The 23,987-nt window shown below is 29.4% G+C and overlaps 2 protein-coding genes across 4 annotated transcripts in view; one reads left to right on the plus strand and one right to left on the minus strand.

Moving 5' to 3' along the window:
• Window positions 1-6,038, minus strand: part of LOC132952959 (serine/threonine-protein kinase NLK) — a 30,260-nt gene extending 24,222 nt beyond the window's left edge. Inside the window, exon 1 of one of the 2 annotated variants that reach the window (XR_009665542.1) lies at window positions 5,293-6,036. Coding sequence is in view for 1 of the 2 variants with exons in the window: in XM_061025486.1 (XP_060881469.1) it covers window positions 5,293-5,510 (218 nt within the window). In the remaining variant the exon portion in view is untranslated. Of the gene's footprint in view, window positions 1-5,292 lie in introns of both variants that reach the window. The other variant, XM_061025486.1, reaches the window with a different exon arrangement.
• Window positions 6,039-12,528: 6,490 nt separating this feature from the next.
• LOC132952182 (syntaxin-16) lies at window positions 12,529-14,771 on the plus strand. Of its 2 annotated transcripts, none has more exons than XM_061024375.1 (6): window positions 12,529-12,695; window positions 13,258-13,534; window positions 13,598-13,718; window positions 13,786-13,951; window positions 14,025-14,311; window positions 14,386-14,771. In XM_061024375.1, the coding sequence occupies exons 2-6, from the start codon at window positions 13,278-13,280 to the stop codon at window positions 14,566-14,568; spliced, it is 1,014 nt and encodes a 337-aa protein (XP_060880358.1). In that variant the 5' UTR covers window positions 12,529-12,695; window positions 13,258-13,277; the 3' UTR covers window positions 14,569-14,771. The 2 variants fall into 2 exon arrangements, with proteins under 2 accessions (XP_060880358.1, XP_060880359.1); XM_061024376.1 differs by lacking the exon at window positions 12,529-12,695 and adding an exon at window positions 12,749-12,863.
• Window positions 14,772-23,987: the final 9,216 nt, after the last annotated feature.

Here is a 23,987-nt window from a genome sequence, read left to right on the forward strand (position 1 = left end):
ATATATGTAAAAGCAAATATAGCAGTACAAACCATTGTGCAATACTATAAGGGCACTTGCTAGTAATAATTACTACAATAAAACAATATCGTATATACAGTCTCTTTCTTATTCACCTCACTTCTGTCTAACGAGAACAAAAGAAACATAAAACATAGGACCAACAGCAAAAGTTTAAAGGGAGAATAAAAAATAAATGAGTACCATTTTAGAAGGCCGCAACAAAAACGTTATAAAGTGATTACGTAATAATAAAATACCAAAAAAAATTAAACTACTGGCAGAGCCACAAAAGCAAATAGCTTTATCATATAAAGTCAATTGAAATATACTCAACAATGATATTAATATATATATTATACAGAATATTATATTTATGCACGTACGAAAAGATTTGTGAGCATTATAACTTATATGCGTATTATTATTTTTTCCTGAACACAAAGAACGCACACGCACAGTGCATATCAGGTAAAGCAACATAATATGAAATACCTAGGTAGAATGGTATATTATTGGGCAACTTTATCCTGAAGCAGCTGAGAGTCGGTTAGAGTCGGTATACCTGCTGAGAAGGGTCCAGACGTATCCAATAACTGGTCGGTATTTTTCCGCCGTGCACAGATGTTTAGGTTGCATGCAATAGGCTATCACACCTGCTACTATGCTATACACGCTACGACAGGCAGCCCTAATAGTCCTTCCAAATCCAGTCTCCATACAACCAAACACCCACGACAAAAAAAAACAGGTTTGATCCCTCAAACAGACAATGTGTACCCACATCTGGCATCCCAGTTCGCCTTGGATTTTTACAATTTTCATCTCAAACGCACCAACATTTTTTCGGGTTGGTTCTATATTTTGTTGTTATTCTGTAGAGAAAAGTAACAAAGAATATTATAAAAAATAAACTATACTACTAAAATGGCCAAACTTTCTTTTTGAACACTATATTATCATAATCATAGAAACTTTTTTTTACATTAACAATTAAATCAGTAGGTCATATTAGTCATATGTTGGTCTATTAGAACAACATAATGGGAAACCTACTTATTATCAATATTTCTTATAAGACTTATATGAATGCGTTTGTAGACTTGTACACTTTTCCGACACGTTCTCACGCTCAACTAACAACCACGATTTTTATCTGTTTTATACTTTTGTATTTTTTTTACCAAAATTCGCGCCAATATTGATAATAATAATAATAATCATGAAATAAGAATAAATTTCCGAAACAAAATCAAACGCGTTTTGTTTTACAATAAAATAATCTAATTACTTAGGTATACCAACCTCTACGAGTCTACAATATGTAGCACAATAGTAATGGCTGTATATGAGCTAGGGATTAATGTAGAACCTCAAGTGGATTAGGTAATTACAAATTTTAAGTGGCCGATAAATAATGATAACAGAGTATTTATTCTTTTAAATATTAATTAAGAAGAAATTTAACTAATAAATGATGATAACATATTAAATTCTTTGGAATACATTATTTAAAAATCTTTACAATTTCAAATGATAATTTTGTTTTACAAATCAATTGTTCAACTAGTTTATTTTTTTTTAAATACCTGATAGCATTCAAATTAAGCAGCCTCCAACTATAACATAGTCAGTTGTTTAATAAACCATACGTGACTTGGACATAATGTTGTTATACAAAAGTTCTACAACTAAAAAAAATAATTTGAATATTATTGAAATGTAAAAAGCGTAGTTCATATTTTTAATTTGTAGGTCAAAAAACTATTTAAAACTGCATTAGGTACATTTACATTATGTTATCATAAATTATTGACCCTTTGATATTATTAATTATAGTATACCTAGATAAAATACATGAAATACTGGCAATACCATATCAATAGTTTGTGTCAACATTATTATTTTACTTTTCCACATATATAGGTATAATATGATAATTATTTTAAATTAAAATTTGTTGTTATATAATATCTATTGGAAATTAAATTAAGCATACCTATTTAAAAATGGTTGAGAATTATAGAAAAAATGATTGTGGTACCTACCTATTTATTTTTTTATTAAATGCAATATTTAGCTAAGTAAATAAAAACTATTATTTGGTAAAATACTTGCCCCTCATAACATTCCCCACCACTGACCTAAATTTAAGAACATAAAACAGAAGCCTCCTGATTACAGACAGACTTTCCCCGAATCAATTTTACTATTTTTCAAATGTTATGTAAAATGTTTGTTATCCATAATATTTAAATATTATTATCTATTAAAAATAGATATGTTTGAATATAGTAAAATAAACTAAATATTTATATTAAAATTAAAAATAATTATAACGCTATAAGTATAAGGTATTGCAGAAAATGTTTGAAAGTTATTTATTTGTAATTATTTGTACATAAATAATATGGCACCTAAATTGTACACAATTGATACACACAGTCTTTATAAAAATACTAATCAGTGTTATAAATATTATACTTAGGTATTTGTATCGATTATTTATATTAAGCATAAAAGTATGAAAATTTTGTTCTGGAATGTTGAGGGGCAAGTGGTTATTATATTGAGAAACAATAACCTATATTAAGGCCATAATTAACATAATAATAACTATTATTTACAAAACTTCATAAAGATATTAGTGGAAATATAACAACAATTATATATATATAAGCAAAAATTACCAAAAAATATCAGGGAAGCTTAAGCACCAAAATTTTTTTAATCTGTTTTTGAATTTTTAAAAATGTACTTAGTTATAATATAAATATTATGGCGGGAGTACTATAAGTTATAATCACGTGATTACGGGGTGCTAGCATTAAAATTCAGAATGCTAAGCAGTCTTAGCACCCCTGCGATTTGTGCCATTGTACCTATATATAATTGCAAAAAATATTTTTGGTTTTAAGGCATATTAATTACCTCATTAATTACCTAAATCAAAAAAAATTAGTGGCTATTCATACCAAGTTCATACATATCATATAGTAAAACTTCTAAATATTGAAAAGTTAGTCATTGAAATTTTATCGGCTATTCCAAGGGTTCAGTTTATAGAGAGTAAGTAGTTTGTTCCTAAAAAACTTCCACTATTTGGAGGTACCAGTTAGGGGAGGTTGCACTGCACTAACAGGAATCGGACATCTGGAAGTCAAAGTAGGTATACAAGCTAATCTTCTACTTGACTGTCTAATACCACAAAAAATGCTCCAAGAGCCTTAATGTAAGCTTTAAGTAAAATAGTAATTTGTAAACTAGTAATCTTAAAAATAGTACATAGTACTATATTGGTAAAATGGTGCTTATATAAGTTAGGTGTATCAATAAAAAAAAATCAAGCAAACAAATTCTTAATTATGAGAACGCAAACAATCAAAATTTGTAATAATATTATAGTAAATAAAGTCTTCTGTTAAAATTAATATATTAACTGAATAATACATAATATGTTATTACTTATTTCATTACTCATAAATGCATGGCTGAGTTTTCCTTGTAATGTTTATCTTTGTACTTTGACAGAAGGTAGTTAGAAATTATGAGTAAGATTTTTATGTAACTATAAATTTACCAATTAATATTCAATACTAAATAGTAAATATACAGTATTCAAGTATTGGTAGGTATTTAAAAAACAAACCTAATGATATATCAATATAATAAACAGTATTTAAATGTTTCTTAGTAAAGGAATTTTTATAATAGGTTTTCTTAACTCGTAAAATTAAAAAAAAATTTAAATATCATATAATTGATTTTCAGATGAATAAATTGAAGAGGTATAGATTAATTTGTTATAGTTTAACAATTAAGGATAATACGAGGGGTAATATTATGTTTAAACAAATTAACATATATAAGTTTCTACTGGGTACCTAATTACAGTCAATTTTCAAAATAAATATTGCTATTATAGGTATGAGTTACCTATTCAAATACCTATTAGATTATTGTTTTTAATCAAAATATCATTGAATATGATAAAAACAAAAAACTACAATACAATATTTAATTTTAGAGCTTTCTTTACAACTATTTAAGATACTTAGATATCTAAATGAGATTATCTATAAACTCATTTACATTTTAATCCTTATGTTGTATTTATTCAACCCAGTGTTTAGTTTATGATTGGGCGCTGTGTAATAATTTTCAATAGGTCTCTGTCGAGGTCTAAATTTATTCAGTTGGGTCCCAGGTCTAGATAAAAATGGTTCAGGGCTCTTGAAAATGTCTGTAATATCAGACCTACATTAATTTCACATATAACTATAAGCGTGTATATACTTGTACATCATATATTTAGTATATTATTTCATTATATTTTTGTGTTATATATTTATTATTTATAAACCTTATATACCTCCTAATGGATAATATTGATAAATAAATATAGGTATATTATGTATTTTGTACACATTTATTTATGGGTATTTATGTATTTGAAATAATTTTCAGGATATAAATTTATTTCTACTTAATTTCTAATATTATTTTATATTTTATCACAGGCTTTAATATAATTATCAAGAATATAGTCAATACAGATCATTCTACCTATGTTAAATAATAGAACAGCCCTAAATTGATTTTCAAATGGTGAAATTGGTATTTATTGTAAAGGTAACATATTATTGTGGAACTGCCTAATAATGGTAACAATGTTATCACAATATCACTTATCAGTTAATACTAAAGTAAAAGTTAAACATATATATCTCATGTACATAAACCTAATGTCCTAATATCCGTAAATTATACTTGAAGTATAAGGATTAAATTATTTATGTACCTATGAAAGTGGATATAGGTACCTACTTTAAACACAGTGTCTTGGTATTTTTGGTTCACTACATTGAATTGGCCAATTGGGTATCAAAATATGAGAGATTAGGTACATTTATTATATTATATCGAGTACCATCATACTTAATTCATAAGAATCCATTGTTGAGTAATATACATATTATAAGGATATTGAGTAGTACAAGTTTTGCACATACTGAAGCACTATAATGTTGAGGGATGTGTCATACCGGATAACAGAACCTATGTCTCACGGGTAGGTATTGTTTCAAAGCAGGGGTATACCGACTACTACAGGTAGTTTCAATGAGTATGACAAGTACATTTAACACACCTGCCTAATGATATTTTATAATACCTACAACAAAAAGGTATTTATGTAAAATGCTGAGTGTGGTTGGTGTGCAAGCACATCACACAAGGCAAAAGCAATACCTTCGAGCCCCGTAAAAACGACATAATCGACGGTGAACTTACCAGACGACTCCGAATGCGCCGTATCCAATTGGTCTGTCAGGTTTGTAGTCCACCGGATGTGCAGTGGCCGATTGTGCGGCATGGTGGGATTGCTGCTGAGCGTGGAAAAACTGTTGCGAGGCGCTGGCCTGCTGGTGGTTGCCGACTGGACCGTTCGTCGAGCCCTGCATCAGCGACATTGACACCCTGGAGTGTCGGCTCGGGCCGACCACAGCCATAACAGTACGTCAGTGACGGTTAGTCCACGAATTCCGGCGCACGGCTGGTTTCGTTCTCATTTACGGTGAGGGATAATCGACGAAGACGAGGACGACCAGAGAACCCGCGAATCCACAGACACGGTTGGCTACGTAGATCTCGTTAAACGTTATGTAGTGACGTATTGTACACGTTTTAAATTATTTATTATATTATAAAAGATAAATGTGAACGGAATAATTAATATTTTATAATCGAACAAAAATTATTGTTTTCGTCTCGGTAGTGGGACACTTATGCGTGTGATAAGAGTCGACGGGAAGTAGAACAATAGGTAATAATAATTACAACAACAACGAAGACGTTGATAATGAAAGACGTTCGATTAAACAAAAACACAAGAGAATGGAACAATATTATTATTACAACCGTGTTCGAGCGCGCGCTGCCCGGGACCAACCTCACAGAAACAACGAACAACCGTTTGCCAAGTCGTACGACCGACACTGAATCAGATTATCAGAATTCAGAATGACTACAACTGATTGAGAAAAGGGAGAATCGGGCGCGTGCACGCACTATAACCAGCATACAGTTCCGCGGCGGCCTGGCGCTCACGCACGCACTACACAGAACGGCGGGTCAGTGGAAGTGATAAATGGTTGCAGTGCTGCCGGATTGTCGAGTGGAATGAGTTTTACGGTAAAAATGGACAATAATATTGTGCACGTCGGCCAAGCCGGCGCTCGGCTCGACATTCGCCACTTATTATTATTGTACGAATAAAGAATAGAGGGTAGTTGCGTGAGAGTTATTACTTATTTGACATTCGTCATTTGTTTCACAGCTAAAATAGTTAAATGTGGTGGTAGTTTGGTACAAATGTCGTTTGATAGTGGGTACTGAGAAAGTATTGGATGGGCACTTTACCTAAGTATTTTATATTTATATAATAATTAGAATATTATATGCAATATTTTAATTTACAATATTATACTGTGTAGTCTATACTTTATATTATAGGTGAAAATTGGGGGAAGGCTTTAGGCCTCCCAAACATTTCCCAAATTATTTAGAGCTTATTCAATATTATTATAGTAGTCAGCCTCCCTAAATCTCAAATTATATTTACGCCTATAATAGTATATAGGTATAATTATTCTTTGGATTAGAATTAAGGTAATAATTATTAATTAATATAAATTTACCGAAACAATTTTTATTTTTAACTTTTTACTTTTTAGTTTACTAGTGATGATCCAATTTTTTCAATATGCGTTAGAATTAATTATTAAACATAAAAAATGAATGGGAATTTACCATGAAATTTTTTTTTAATTACACTTATAACAATTTACGCGAGGAGGCTTGTATTAAGCGTCCAAGTTTTTGGGCCATAAACGAAAAAATTTTAACGACAATTATTTATAAATGACTAAAAAAAATATTTTGAAATGTATACCATGTATAGAAAATTTTAATTTAAATAATTAGAGAAAATTGCAAGTGTCTATGGTTTATATTCTTGTTTAAATTATTATAACAAGATAATAAAACCGATTTTAACAAAAACTGTTTTGTGTAAAAATTACCGCTTTTGTCGGAGAACAGTTAAAACTTAAAAGGTTTGAATATCTATACATCTCAAATTCATTATTTTAATTTAAAATTGGCATATTTTATAAGTTATTTGAAGATAGGTAATTACAATTTCAAGTACCATTTTTATTAAAATGAGTTTAGGAAAAAAAAGCATAATATGCATAATATAGATGGATAAAAAATCAAATTGAAAAAAAAGCTAATGAAAAAAAAGCATATGAAAAAAAAGCGAAAACTAATTATTATCATTAGTTTATTTTTTAGGTAGGTATTTATTATTTATTATTATAGGTATATATCATTACAAGGTTTGTTAAAAAAATCGAATCAAAATAATTTTATTAATTAATTAAATATATTAAGATTGACAAATAATTATTACATATAGTTTGTTAAAAAAAATCGAATCAAACAAATGTACTTATTTAAAACGTATATGATAAGCTACAGCGTTTAAGAAGTGTTTGATATAATTATCATCATTATTATTCTTGTATTTTGTACACAGTAAAAATAAATTTTCTTGCATATTTTCATACATTTTTTTTTTTTTTTTTGATCGTAAATTACCTATATCAAATTGAGCTATTTTAGTGCTATTTGAATCTATCTCTAATCTAATTTTTTTAATCAGGGTCCAAATAGAGGGATAGCTAACGAGTTTAGAAAATCGATGATTAAATCCTTCTGTTTGATTAGGTATTAGTACGATCTAAATTTTTGAGAGTTGTTTCGTGTACATTCCACGTAGCAGGTGGAAAAATTGGTGGAATATTTCGAAATTTGGTTAAAAAAACTGAAGTTGGCGTTATTATATTTGGGTATATTGGGTAATTTTTGTAATCTATAATCGGCGTGTGATTTGTAAAAACGTTGGTATCATAAGCCGTTATCCGAGCGCAGCGATAATCAGAATATTGACGAGTTATTTATTGTCATTTTATATTTACCTATAGGTAGCCAGGTAGGTACATCGTACATAATATGCTATACCTACTTCTATAGCCATATTATTAATGAATAGTAGTAATTTTCGTTATTATATACGAGGTAATGTTTATGGTGACTGTAAAATGTTTAACTTGCTTTTTTTTCATTTGCTTTTTTATCCATATGCTTTTTTTTCACTTGCTTTTTTTTACTTGCTTATTTTTCCTTTGCTTTTTATTCACTTGCTTTTTTTTCCTAACCCCTATTAAAATATATAAAAACAAGGCCATTGTTATTTAAAAACTGAAAGTTGATACTAGTTTGTTACGTTAAATATATATCATAAGATTACATTATATTAAGACGTAAATAATTTAATAAAACCAGTTGCCCATTGGTCTTATTATATTGTTATATCATTGATTAAATAATACACTTTATATACTACTACTACTACTATTTCATATATATTAATCAATGGTTGTATTATACTATTTTTTATTTGTTTTTTTTTTCATTGGTCTTAAGCTTGGCAACTGAGGTTATTAGCTTTTAACTATTTGTTGTACCTAAATACTATAGTTGTATGACATAAACTATATATTACATTCATTGCGAAGAAATATATTTTTTATAAAATAAAGTGATGTTAAATACAAACCTAGGGAGAACACGTATTTTAATAAATAAAATATTAATTTTATTATGAAATATGTATTTTGGATTTTGGATTACTCTCCGGCCAGCCAAACTAAATATAAGACAGTAGACAATGTCACACTGAACTAAATATTTATTTCAGTTGTGATCGGTGATCACAGAAAAATGAGAACATCGTTGTAATAACCGACGGAAGAAGAAAATCTGCAATTAAAATAAAAACTAAAATCGTATTTTACAATTATTGACAGTGCCATCACATGCAACCGGAAAAATTATAGAGGGACTAAGAGATATAATTATATTTTAGTTCCAAGCCAGTGTGGAAATTAATTTTCTCTACACCGTGGTTCGTGCCTTGTGGATCATGCTACAAATAATTGATATCCATTTAATTTATACACCAACTCTTGTCACTATGATCAGTCGTTACTCTTTTGTCTACATAATATTTTTATAATAATTTATTTCTATATATTCTCAATATGGACCATTTATTTGGAATAATAGGTAGGTACTTATAAGTACTCTCTCTTCAAAAATATTCATTTTTTCCTTATCTAATTTAGTTACAGACCGGCTGGTAGCACCGAAACCGAAATGGGTGCAAATTTTATCCGGAGATGACGCATGACTGCATGAGTATCTACATAGTTTAATAGTATATTATTCTACATTTCTACAGTACACCTAACTTATAAAGAGTAATTTTTTAAACAGTATAAATCACTATCATTATCTTGAAAATCATATTATTAAAATTATGTTTTACACAATTTGAACCTTTAAAGTCGTAACAAACAGGGAACCAGCATTTTGTGGGGTTAGCCAGTGAAACTCCAGTTCGCTTTTCTAAACTTTTAATACTTATAAGTTATAACTTATCATTATATTCATACAACTGTTTGATAATTCTCATTACGAAAAATTTGAAAAATATGTAAAAATTTCGAAATATTTACAACCTATATATAAAACTATAAGCTGAACCACAAAGTGCGTATCCATTGCCTATTGAAACCAAAACAAATCTTTGATTTTTCGTGATTTGTAATTTGGTTTATAAGTTTTTTATTAATAATATTGTTTTCATGAAATTTTTATATAATTTCGATTTTGATTCTGAAAATCAAAAGGTATTATTCTGGATTTTGATTTAAAATATCTATCCATTAATATGCGTGTGGGTGCGTAGTTAATCAATATAAATAATATCGATATTATTTCGATTTATTCTGTTTTGTATCGATCGATCGGTAATTAAAACTTATGTGGACAAAGGCCTCGCAATTTTAAATTAAATGCAAAATATGTCAATACGATACATTAATGAATTAAATTAAATATTCATTTTAGGAACAAACATAGGTTTTATTGCGTATTTAAAAATATTATTAAAACCAAAATTATACGTGGTTGTGCTATAGCATAGCACATAGAGTGATTTTTTTAAAATGTGTAATTGTTTTCATTTTTATATTACGATTGACGACGACAGTGTGATCTCGACATAGTATATCAGATATTCCACTTAACCACGTTACATATTATCATTCTCACTCGTCTTACTTCAAAAAAACTATTTATTTTTATATATAACGAACATACCTTGAGCCCTTGCGACTCATTCAAGCTTCGTTAAAATCCAATATCAGCATATAATTAACAATTGCGTTACAATCATTAATGAATATAAACACTTATTGACTGTTGTTTGGCTGTACAATATTAAATTATATATACCTAGGGGTATATAGCTATTTCTATAAATATATTATACGTTTGTTATATTAATAGTTATAGTAATATTATTGTTGCTTTAAAATTTACCTATAAATTATATTTTTATTAAAAGTTATTATTTAATAAATAAACGTTCATACAGTATAGGAACACATATTTAAAAAAGCATACTATAATCTCCTGATTCTTAAACAGAACAAACTATTCTAAATTATTAGCTCATTAAAGAATAATTTTTTAAATGGCATATTAAATTCTCAATTTTTTAAAAATCTTTACAAAAAAAATCAACAACTATTGAAAAAAACAACAACAAAAAAGGTGGATAACTGGATGTCGCTCTGCTGTACAGTAGGTTACAAGTGGGTCACTGTAATGGATGGTGTTAAATTTGAATTCAATGATATAATATTATTGTATAAGAAAAACGATTCTGAGCGAAAACGGTCAGTCAGCCTATGATATTACCAAGTATATTTGATGATATTATTGTGAATAAAGTAATTTATATATAACCTATTTACGTGGAGCCTTGTTTTAAATTTTCAATCCTTAGCCATAAAAGTTAAACATTTTATAAATTTTTAACCACAAAATAATTAATAAATTATAAATTTGATAAATGTTGTCAAAATTTGAACTTTAAATGCTTATAAAAAAAAATTGTGCCTATGTATTTTTAATATTTTTCAACTACTATAATGAATGATATATCAGGAGCCTTATATTAAATTTTCACGCTTTTTAACCCAGCAAATAAAATTTTATTGATATTTATAGAAAAAAAAACTAAAAAAATTGAAAACTGACAACGTCCGTAAACAGCTCAAAAAGAGTCAAAATATTTTCAACATTTTATCGTGTATAGAAAATGCTAATATAAACATTCAGTCAAAATTGCATGTACCTATGGTCATTTGTTTTAGAGTTGCACCAAAACCAAAATTGATTTTCTCGAAAACAGATTTTGCGTAAAAATTCCTGTTTTCCCTTAATTTTTCATTTGTTTTTCACGACGCGTTTGAAAACTACTGAGAATTTTTACTTTTGACCCCCCAAAGTACCAACTAGATTCACTTTCCTATCAGAAAAGTTACTGTTGAAGAAAATCCAAGCTTTTTTCCTTTCCTAAAATGTGATGACAGACACAAAAATAAAAAATAAAAAAAAACACACATCATTACAAAATCAATACATTCATCGCTTCGTTCAGAATTTAAAATAAAGTTTTCTTATAATGATAAATAAGTCATTGACAAATAATTTTATTCACAAACAGTTATAATACTATAATAAGAATAAGTAGGTAGCTATATTTTATGATATTATTACTATTGAAGTAATTAATTTTTCAATTATTATTTATAATACTGTAGATTGAATTAATTTTGGCCGGGAAAATTGCATTTGAAAATAACATTGTATGACGAATAATATAATTTTTTCTTTTAAAGTTTCAAGTACCCACGAATCACGATTCACGAATAATATTTTAAAATTACAACAAAATAACTAAAATCGTTTAAAAATTTAATTTTGTCCAAATTTAAGCTTAAAATATCTATATTTAATCTATATTTAGATTTTTAGGTTACTGTATGAAATACTTATGAGAACCCTTGTTTTTATATTTACAACCCTTAGCTTTGAAAATTGAACATTTTATACATTTGTAACTACAAATTAATTTAATTTTAAAGATTTTGATGAATTTTGTCAACGTTTGAACTTAAAATGATTCTATGTCTATGTATCTCTAATATTTTAATACTAGAAAAGATACTGAAGTTAAAAATCGAAGCAATATTTCGTCTACATATCATGTATACAGACACATAAAATAAAAAAAACACACGTCTTGTAAAATCAATAAATTCATCCCTCCGTCCAGAATCCAGTATTCTACAATTGTTAATCGATACATCAATATTTCTAAAAAAAAAACTTATGAGATAGCTTGTTAACACGAATAAAGATATATTTTCCCCAAGAGACAAGTTTTTTTTTTACTCTATGTTTGATACGATTAGGATGATAAGGCCACGTTTTAAGAAGAGGTGATAAACTGATAACACGAAGTAAAATTAAAAGGGAGTGATAACAGGTGTGTCGAATACTCGAATAGTCGAATGTCGATTGTCAAAAGAATATTAATTATAAACTTTTAAGTTAGGTCTTTCCTTATTATGCTCTTTTTCTAATTCATATTATACTGTTTTTAAACAAAATACAAATTAGGGTTTCAAGAAGATTTATTATATAATATTGAAGTAAGAATTGTTTATGTATTATTATTATAACATGATCTTTTAAAATCAATACTTATTTGAGCAGCAATATGTTAGTGTATTACTTGTCTTTTTTGTTTTCTACTTGATAAATTATCAATAACTCATAATTGGTATATTGTACTTTATTTACTGGGATTAAATAGGTCAGTAAGTATAAATTATCTTAATTAAAAATATAAGCATAGACAAGTTGGTATCATGACACAAAATGTATGTTTATCTTTATGTACATACTTTTACTTAAATTCAGTTAAACATTTTCTAGTATTTTTTTATGTAAGTGTTCTAATTTTATTTAAGCTTCATTAGTTAATGGTTTTATAAAATGTTGTATAAAATAAGATCTCGCCAGTTTTTATAATTTGTAAAGTATCTTCCAGTACTGGAACTATATACAATTCCATAATAGTTGTATACCTACTATTGTATTTTTATACGTTCAACAGTACACAACTCATATTATTAAAAATATGTAGTTTCCCCTATACTTGGCAATTTAATGTACAATAATTATAATTTAATTTTTTTGGTATGTTTTAAGGAAATCAATTTGAAAATAATATGGCTACTAGAAGTCTCACCGACATATTTTTGTTAATGCGAACAAATTCCATCCAGAGTAGAGGAATATATTCATTTCAAGGATCTAAACATAATGATTATGATACGGATAGTGATGAAGGTATTAATGACAAAGCAGCGTTGATGGAAGCTGGTCGTTCTATGGTTAAAACAAATTCCATTGAAATGCGTTCTCAGGAAAAATCTCCACCCACATGGACTGGATTACTTGAAGATGCTCAATATTCCATTACTAGGTCTTAATCTAATAATTATTTTATTTGAATAACATAATATTATATAAAATTGTTTAATTTTAGGTTACAGAACAAATTAAAAGAATTACAATCGTTACAAGATGTACAAGTATCGAGGCCTACCCTAAATGATTCTAGCTTACAAGAGAAACAAATCCAAGATCTCACATTAGATATTACAAGAGTATACATTATTCATATATATTTCATTTATTAATTATTAATACTATTTAAAATTAATTATGCTACAGATATTTGGTTCAACAAAAAAAATAATTCAACAAATCAGATTACATTCAAGTGGATTATCTGGCAACAAAGAATCCCAACTGTCATATAATGTGTCATCTGCTCTAGTGTCATCATTACAAAACTTATTCAACGAATTTCGAAATTCACAACAAATTTATCTCAACAGTAATTTTAAATAAGTTATACTGTTTATATGTTATTAAATATTAATTATTATTGTGTATTCTTATGTTCTTAGAAATCAAACACAGAGAAGCTATGTCATCACAAATGTGTTTTGAAACCGAAGAGAATACTTCAAATTCTGATTTACTAGATATGTTTGGTAATGGTTCATCTAGTTCTTTTGGACAACAGTTACAGATGCAACAGTCAAATCAAACACAAACATTTGCTGCTATACTTATTGAAGAAGAAAATGCTAAAATGGCCGTACAGTGGGAACGTGAAGCAAATCAGATATCCAGTTCTGTTCTTGAACTTAATAACATATTTAAAGACCTTGCACATATGGTTGTTCAACAAGTTAGTTCAAACTTCATAAGTCTTATGTTTGTATTAATAGTATACCAATCTAATTGCATATCTGGTTTCTGTAGGGTAGTGTTTTAGATCGGATAGACTACAACATCGAACAGACTGAAATCAGAGTAAAAAAAGGTGCAGCTGAATTAATTAAAGCAGAAAAATATCATCGAAGCAATCGAAAAATGAAATGTATTCTAATTCTTGCTCCTGTTTCCATTATGTTGTTAATTCTTTTGGACATAACAAAATTTTAAGAAATTTGTATGGTCTTTTATTCCTTATCTACCAAAAATATTATTTATTATTTATTGTTATTTTTTATAAATGTATATGGAATTATTATATTCACCATTAATACAGTCAAAACAAAATTATATGTACAATTTTGTAGCTTAAAATATAACTTGCCTTATTTTAACAAAATAATGTCATTTTCTGCCAATAAGTCAATGTTTTGTTCAAAAAATGTTTTCGTATACATCTACTGAGTTATGATAACTTATTTCATAACATTTTTTACAACTGAATTCTAATATTTTGATATTACAGTTATTTATCTTATAGACAGTGGCATATCGAACGGTAATTTCAGAGGCCTCTGAGATTTTTCTTAAATAGAGGTTTGGGTAGTAGCCGGTTAGTCCCCTAGTAAATGTAATATAATATTCTGAATAGATAGTCAATAACGGACTGAAATATAATTACATAGTTATATTATATTATTACATTATTATGCATTAATACTTGGGATATTAGTAACTTGCCTCTGGAAAATTTTTAGTTCGCCACAACACTGCTTATAGATCTATATTATAGGTATATGTTTAATCTATAAAATACTAAAATGTATTAAAACTGACTTTTGACTGTCACATATGTTAAAAAAATGTCATTATGTATTTTATCTGGGGTATCATCTATTTAAATATGAGAAACCTTGTATTATATTTTCAAGTCTTTAAACATACAAAAACGTTTTTGTATCATACATAAAAAAAATATATATTATATTTTATATATAAATAGCACAAAAAGAGCCACTATATTTTTAAAATTCTAGAATACTAATATGAATAAATGGTGACAATGAGTCAAACTGTTACTCATTTTTAATTACGACAAAAAAAACCAAATAATCATGGATTTAATTTATCAATTAAAAGGTGTAACATAAATATCTTCGATTTTACTTTAGTTTTCCCCTTATTTTATTAAAAGGATGTCAGCGCACTATTTTTTTTCTCTCTGACCCACGCGCAACATAGACAAAACAAATTTGCGCAGAATCGTTTTTTCTATGTTTTTAAGTAATTTTATAGTAATTTACAAAAAAGATAGAGAATAATATTTTAGAGGGAATGACATATCGATCTTATATTTTATTGTTATTTGACTTTGTATTCGACTTTCGAAATAAACAAAAAAATGTTGTAAATTTAAATTATGCTTAAATTGTTTTGAAACAATATTTAGAAAAATCGATATGTCATTCCCTCAAAAATATTATTCTCCATATTTTTTTGTAATGAGTGATTTTACTCTAAGATTACTTAAAAACATAGAAAAAACGATTCTGCGCAAATGCATTTTGTCTATGTTGCGCGTGGGCTAGAGAGAGAAAACAAATAGTGCGCTGACAGCATCCTCTTAAGTACTTTGAATTTTTTGCAATGAAATAATATGGTTCTAAAATCCAATATAAAAGTTGAAACATTAACTGCTATAATAAGGTGATAATGGTTGACACACACGTAATTTGTAAGACCATATAAATAATTTGTGAATATATAAACACACGATTGATCCTTTCTAAAAACTATTATAATTTATAAGATAAAAAACCATTTTTTCTAAAACGAGTGTTACGTAAATATTCCCATTTTTCCCAATATTATTAAAAAAACAGAACAGTACTCCAAATTCAAAACTTTTAAATTTTTATTTTTTATTTATAATTTACAAAAAGGTGGACAAGCTCTATTATACCTATTTGTTATATTTTATGTACTTTGTAGTTGACTGTTAACAGCATAAACCTATACCTATATATTTTGTTTTTGTAACAATATTTATTTATACAATCTATAAATGTGTTTTTTTACAATAAGTACAATCGCTGTGGGAGATGATGAATTGGAGGCTTTATGGAAGAATCCATCCAGTGATGGAACTTCTTGACAGATTTATATATATAGAAATAAAAATTAAACGGTAGTATCTATCTATCTATATCTATATATAAATAAAATAACTTGTCCTGAGTGATTCATCATCGCCTAGCCGGAACCACTGAAACTACGAGTATGAAATTAGTTTTGTAGTTTCATTTTATGATGCAAAAAACCCCTAAAAAAAGTTTTTCAAAATTCAACCCTACGGTAGTTAAAAATTTAAAATGGGTATACATAGAAACAATTGATGGACTGATATCCAGAACCACGGATCTGGCAGAAATTTGGCATACAGAGAGCTATTATGACGTAAGCATCCCCTAAGAAAAGATTTTTGGAAATTCAACTCCTAAAAGGGAAAATAAGGGGTTGAAAAAGAATACAACAGTTGCGCCATATATCAAGCAATATTTACTTTAAATATAGCTGTATAGGTACAACATTAGTTTTAAAATACAAAACGTACGAACACTACGAACTTGACATTTGGAATAGTGGTTCCTCTAATGATCTAGATGTCAGATGTGCAATAAGAAAGGATCACTTAACCACCGAGTGTGCACGATTGGAAATATTGTTGTATATAACAACTTATTCCTTGAATCCTAGAAGAGATTTTTTATAAACAAAGTGTTTATAGGTATTTAAAAAGGACTAAGGAGGGCAAGTGGGTACTGCTCTGTTGTACAGTAGTTGTTGAGCATGTCATATTTTAATTCAATGATAAACATTTGCATACAAAAAACCTTTCTGAGCTGAAACGTAGTGTCTTCCTAGCATACCTGAATACTTGTATAAATAATCAATTATCAAATTTAATAATTTTAAAAAAAATTATAAAAAATTGAAAATATCTCATGGCTATAAATAGCGTAACTTTCCGGTAAACTTTTTTTTTTAGTAAGGTCTAGCTATACTTGGGGAATCTTATATTAAAATGTCTATGATGTTAGCTATTAAAAGAAAAATTTTTATAAATTTCTAACTAAAAATAATATCCAAATTTTCGGGATTTTGATGAATTTTGTCAACTTTGAATTGACTTTGGACTGTCTAACTGATAAATATAAAAATAATCGTGCCTATTTCTCTTTAATATTTTTGAACTTCTATTAAAGCAACATATTATGTGGACCCTTTTATACATTTTTACTAAGTAAAAAAGTTTATATAGCTAATAATTTAAAAAAAATAACAACATTTGTAAGATTTCTCAAAGCTATACATTTCCCAATAAGAGTAAAAATACTTTGAAAATGTTACTATACATACCTATATGAAAAATACTAATATAAATATTTGGTAAAAATTGCAAGTATCTACGGTTATTAGTTTTTGAGTTACACCAAAAAAATAAAATACATTTATCAAAAATTGGTTTTGATTAAGAATTCCCATTTTTTTTAATTTCTTTTTATTCCCTACGCTTTTGAAAACTATTGGGGATTTGCTGTTTTGATCTCCCAAATGCACCAACTAGATACATTGTTCTATTAGTAAAGATGCCGATGTCGAAAATGGGACCATTTTTACTACCTACCCTAAATGTTGACCGAGAGAAAAATGTAACACACATCATTGTAAATAATATACTAAATAGGTACAATATATTCATTCGCCACTCTCAGAATCTAAAAAATTGATACGTCACTTTATAATATATGACATGTTTTACACTTTGCCAGGTATATACGTAAGTACATGTATAATCATTGATTTTATAATATAGAATATAATATAAATATAATCAAACTATAAAATATCCTGTAAGTATATAATCTTACTCCTGCACGATAATATTATAATTATTTATTTATAAATATTAAAATAGAACGCAATTATGGTTACATCACCTATTCGCCCATATATTATGTGATATGTATGTATATTATATACCTATACTTGTTGCGTAGGCACATGAACGGATAATCGACGATGTTTCTTCTCATGCTCCATTCCTTATACGTCCTTGACATTACCCAATAAATGATGATGAATGACATTATCGTGACCACCGCGGGAAAACCATATTCACGCTATTAAGCTATTTATCTATACTTTCAAGTTATAAGCGAATGTAATATTCGGAAACGGAGCCGAAGGGACCTCTCTGTCTAACAACTAATAGTAATATATAGTAACTAATATTATAGTATTTTATACATCGCCATCGCATCATCATAGTATCATATAGTATCATCTATCGAAACGTTCAACATCGATCTGCTGCGGGATGCACTGCCTGGTCGGGTTGTGTCCGGAGACCTAGGCACAAAACCAGCTGAAGGAAAAGAGGAGAAAGCGCACGACGAGTATAGGGGCCTGAGCTAGCGCGAGCTTTTTTTATCAATGGCGACCACTGCACGTTTTCGACGTATACGTCCGAGATTTCTAGTGATGTGGGAAAATCCGGGTGGTGCTGGTCTGAGGAGAAGTCCTCTTTCGTGGACCCAAAAGTGATCGCTGTAAATACTGAGGAAATGATGGTGGTAATAGCGATTTCGGAGCTACGCTGCATAGCGAACCGTTCGTGTCGGGTATAGACTACTTGGGCTCAGGATGACAATCGTGTCAGGTGATTGGGGGGGGGGGGGGGGGGGTTTGCAGACCAATAGATCTTGAGATCATCCATATTCCGCGTACGTCGGTTACGGAACAGACCGACACGCGACCATTAACCTTGAGCGATGCTGGCCGGCTTCGGTTGTTTACGCGACGGACGAGAAGAACAGACGGCAACCATAACAGCGGTACCGACAAAGGCGGCACCACAGTCCACAATGGTCTAGAGCAGGGGTGGCCGATCCAAATGATCTTGTGGGCCACTATTTGGAAATACATTATAAGCTCACGGGCCGCATACTAAATTACACATTTTAGATTTGAACAAAACAGAAAAAAATTTTGGTGTATTAATTAATTAAAATAAACAGAATCAATTTATAATTTACAAACATCGATAATATAATAATTTTAGTTTATTTATTTAGGCCCGGTTTTTCAAACATATTAATTATTCATCGAATAATATGAGTTATTCGATAGATAAGGAAAAATAGATAATTACCACTTTTTCAATGTCAGAATAAGTCTTATTCGACGAATAAACCACGAATTAGTGGAATATTTGTTTCTCAACTCGTTGTGCGGGCATTCCAGAATAATCTATACCTATTGGCACAAAAATAAAAAAATTTATGATAAATCTCGCGGACCACAAAAATTTCCAAAGTGGGCCGTGGGTTGGCCATCCCTGGTCTAGAGGGAACATCAAAAGTCCAACAGTATGTCCCAAGAGCCTTTTTTTATACCAATACCGGTTACAAAAACGGTTATCACTAAACGGTAACCTGTAATTTTGAATATAGTACCGGCAATTGGTTACCGCTAACAACAGGACCGACCGGTATAAGACCGGTAACCGGTATCCAAAAAATGTTCTATTTAGATTAGATTAATAACGGTTTCAAGCTCTGGTGGTAGGTGTGGTATTGGCGGCCGGCCGTTCATACTCAATGACCGGGCGTCGCGCTGTCCGGGTGCGAAAATAACGCATCGGACGAACCGGATGTCTGTATAGAATATTTCCTCCCCGAAAACCCGCCAACCGAGCAAGTTCACCGGTCGCCACTGTTCCTGTCGCCGCATATTCACAAACCGTTGTCGCTATCGCCGTATCAACGTTGACCATCCACCATCGGCACTGGCCGTCACGGTCGTCATGTGCCGACAATTCACGTCCACCCAGGACCGGCCACGGGAACTGTTCATTTCACACCATACCTCGTAGGCCTTTCCGGTCAGACTGGCCTGCAGAAAACAGTTATTTATTTCATGCGATTGTTCATCTTTTTTCCTTTTGTTTTTTTAAAATTAATTTCTAATGACGAAATTATGTTTTATTGATTCATAGTAAGTATACACTACTAATTATTAACCTATATTTTATAATCTCAAAATTGTTTTTCATTCAATCATTCAAGCATTATCCATATTGTTACGTGTGTACATTTCTCGAGTTCACGAGTCCGAAAAACGTTGAAAAAATAACAAAAGAAAAAATACCGGGTAATAACTCGTGTACCATACAAATCTGTTTGAATCTAACCGAACGCACTCACACACCCGCCCACACACACACACACACACACACATGCGGCATGGATACTACAGACTTTTTCACGACTTGAGTATATAAGTATATTAAGTATATATTACATTTATACACTGTTTATGTATTTGTATTACTTCTTCGAACCTACTAAGATCCGGTCCATCACTAATCGACCTGTAATGGTTCATTATTTAAAATGTAATCATCATCACGTCAGTTTTAACGTATAGGTACAGTTATACTTACCAGTTACAAACAACGAATTCGGAAAAAAAATTTAATATAATACAAATACCTAGACAATAGTTGGAAGTGTATATACTAGCTGTATTTTGAAAAACAAAATTGTTATTATTGTCAGGGGCCAATACACAATAATGATTCGTGGGGGGGGGGGGGAGAAGGGGAAGGCCATTCATTTGAATGACGCCACCAAAGATTTATTTCAGCATCTTTCATCTGGTAGGAAAGTGAATCTAGTTGGTACTGAAATCGGAAGTAAACAATTCCTGTCAACTACAAATGAAATAAAATTTAACAAATATAGATTTCATTATTTATACTTACAATTTTTAAATTTATTTAATCACCCGTAAAATTAAAATTATTAGATTAGATATATCAAGAAACGATTTGGATTATTTATAATTTATTTATATGTCGCTGTGTGAGCTCTGGCGGCGGCCCTACGGACCCGTCACTGACTATTGCTCTACAGTAACTTCTTACTATGAAGTTCAGGATTTTCAGAATGACATTTTAAGTTAAATGGATTAGGTACTATAATATTATATAATATTATTATGTACAACACACTAATAATTGTGGTCACTGGTCGTGAATCATAATACACGTGTTTACTTTCTCCTAAATGATTTTGAAAATGAATGTTTGTTTTCCTTGTGAATTAAGCTGTTTTATAAATGTACCTACCTATTATAATCATCGAAAAGTTAATAATCATGTATAGAATAAATATGGGTAGTGAATTTACCTATTTCATTTCGACGGGTGTCCACGATTTCTTTATCGTTAGTATTCAATGTGGATAGTACACAGAATTTTAGGTACGTGATATTATTCTAACTACATTGATGGATATAGGTATTATTATTTCGCAGGCAAGCTTTAGAAGTACCTACTTATTATCCATGTAATCTATTGAAATTTTAGATTGGTACCTAATATATGCGTTTAAACTTATACACATATTATAATCGATAGCTGGTCTCTTAATGTTACTATTGTTCTAATAAGGGGTCTTATCCGTTTATAAATAAATAACAAAAAAAAGCAACAGTTAGGCTGCACGTTTACCTAATCTAATATAATTAATATTCATATAGGAACAGGAACTTCACTTTTATATTTTGTTTATTCGAAGAGTTGCATTATTAATTAAAATTAAATGAATGTGATATTGTTGGTAGGTACCTACCCAAAATGAATAAGCAAATGTGTGAAAACACTAAACAGATACCTAGTCACTTCACGTATGGGAAATTTCACTGATAAGCTTGAATGTCATTAATGCAATAAGAAACCTGAATATGGACTGTAAAAAATACGAGAGTCTGACTTACAATTTACGGTTACCTACATACTGAGTAGGTATTTAATTTCATTCGCTACCAATGACCATTGATTAGGAACTAATTTTAAAATTTGTATTTGCATAGATGAACGTTGTGGATATAAAATACAAGAAATCCTACGTTAGTGAATATTGAATTCAGAAAATGGTTCTTAATATACTGTCCACATTATATTATTTTATTTTATTTATTTGACGGGCTTAGCCTTTTGACAAAAGTAAACATAATATATAAACAATCTTATAGTGACAACAAAACAATATTATTAATTTTACAAACAAACATATAAATAACGTATATACATCGATATATATGTATATGTGTACAAAAGAAAAATAATGATGAAGTAGACTAAAATATATATATCAGATATCTAAAGTAAATTGGAAAGCATCGATAATAAGAGGTACAGGGAGGAACATAGACAAGGGCGGAGTGTCGAAAAGTATGTTGAAGGACTTTAAAGTTAATTAAATTAAGAAGGAATGATGCGAATCAACTTTCTCAGATTATATATCCTTATAGGCCCATATAGGTACCGGCAATCGGCTATTGTATAATTAATATTTATGTACCTACCTAAACTATATACATTATACGTCATAAACTCATAATTCATAAAACGATCAACGGTACTTACTACTACTTATAGGAACTTGCATGTGGTGGCTCGGGTAGGATATACTTGATTCCCCCCCCCCCCCCAAAAAAAAAAATTATCATCATACTAATTTTTTAAGTTAACTAATATATTATACAGACAATGACATTTTGAAATGCAATGTTTTCGATAAAATGTAATTCAACCTACCTTACTAATAGTATAATATAAATTACAAAAAATTCAGAAGTTTCTATAGAAAATATAGGATATTGAAGACAATAGACAGAACGTAGAAACATGCAGTATCACAATGGAACAAGAAGGTAGTCGATACCAATAGGCGATAGAATATCTTGCAGTATCAGTAGATATCGATTACGACCATACATGAGGCCATAAAATATAAAATATAACATACCTCAATGTATGATATAGTATTAAAACTATATTCCTTTCTTTAATTTATATTATTGTGACGTTATAAATAAAAAAATACATTTACCTTGTGTTTTTTATATTAGTATACTTTAATACGAGTGAGCTGGAAATGTGGAATAGGATTATTATAGGTGACGGCGGCGTCATGTTTGTCCTCGGTGCATACGTAATCATGAGATCTTCAGATAAAATATCATATAGGTATACTAGATCCAGATGAAGTCCTGTCCAAACCGGAAACCGGAGCGAGGGACATGACGTTTAAGTTCCTTTGTATAGACTTCGTGTAAATAGTACAAACATGCATTGTTTGTAAATTATAGCTGCATTATATAGTTCGTCAAAGATTAGGTAGGCACCTCTAAATTCCAAGCTCCCCCTCCCCGCCTCAAACATATATGAATAATAATTAAATAGTTAATCGAAAAAAGTTCAGATACCTAACTGCTGCAGTCTGCAGGTATCTGACTGCAGCCTGATATTTTCATTATGTACAGCAGTGACGTTCGTTATACGTGTTGACGCGTTGTATAATAGAACTTTCAACACATAATTTATCGGCGTCCCAGAATTCTATGACGTGAATCGATAGATTTAAACTGGAACAAAATTCACGCCAGGATTCCCTTTTGGCCTTTACACGAGGACTTGATCGGTATGGTATCGTTAGTATCTCAGACTGCGGAACGACGATTGTATAACACAATAATTAGCGTTTATATTGCTGTGAATTATATATTATACATTTATA

This window comes from Metopolophium dirhodum, chromosome 9 (assembly GCF_019925205.1).
Source record: "Metopolophium dirhodum isolate CAU chromosome 9, ASM1992520v1, whole genome shotgun sequence".
Lineage (NCBI taxonomy): Eukaryota > Metazoa > Arthropoda > Insecta > Hemiptera > Aphididae > Metopolophium > Metopolophium dirhodum.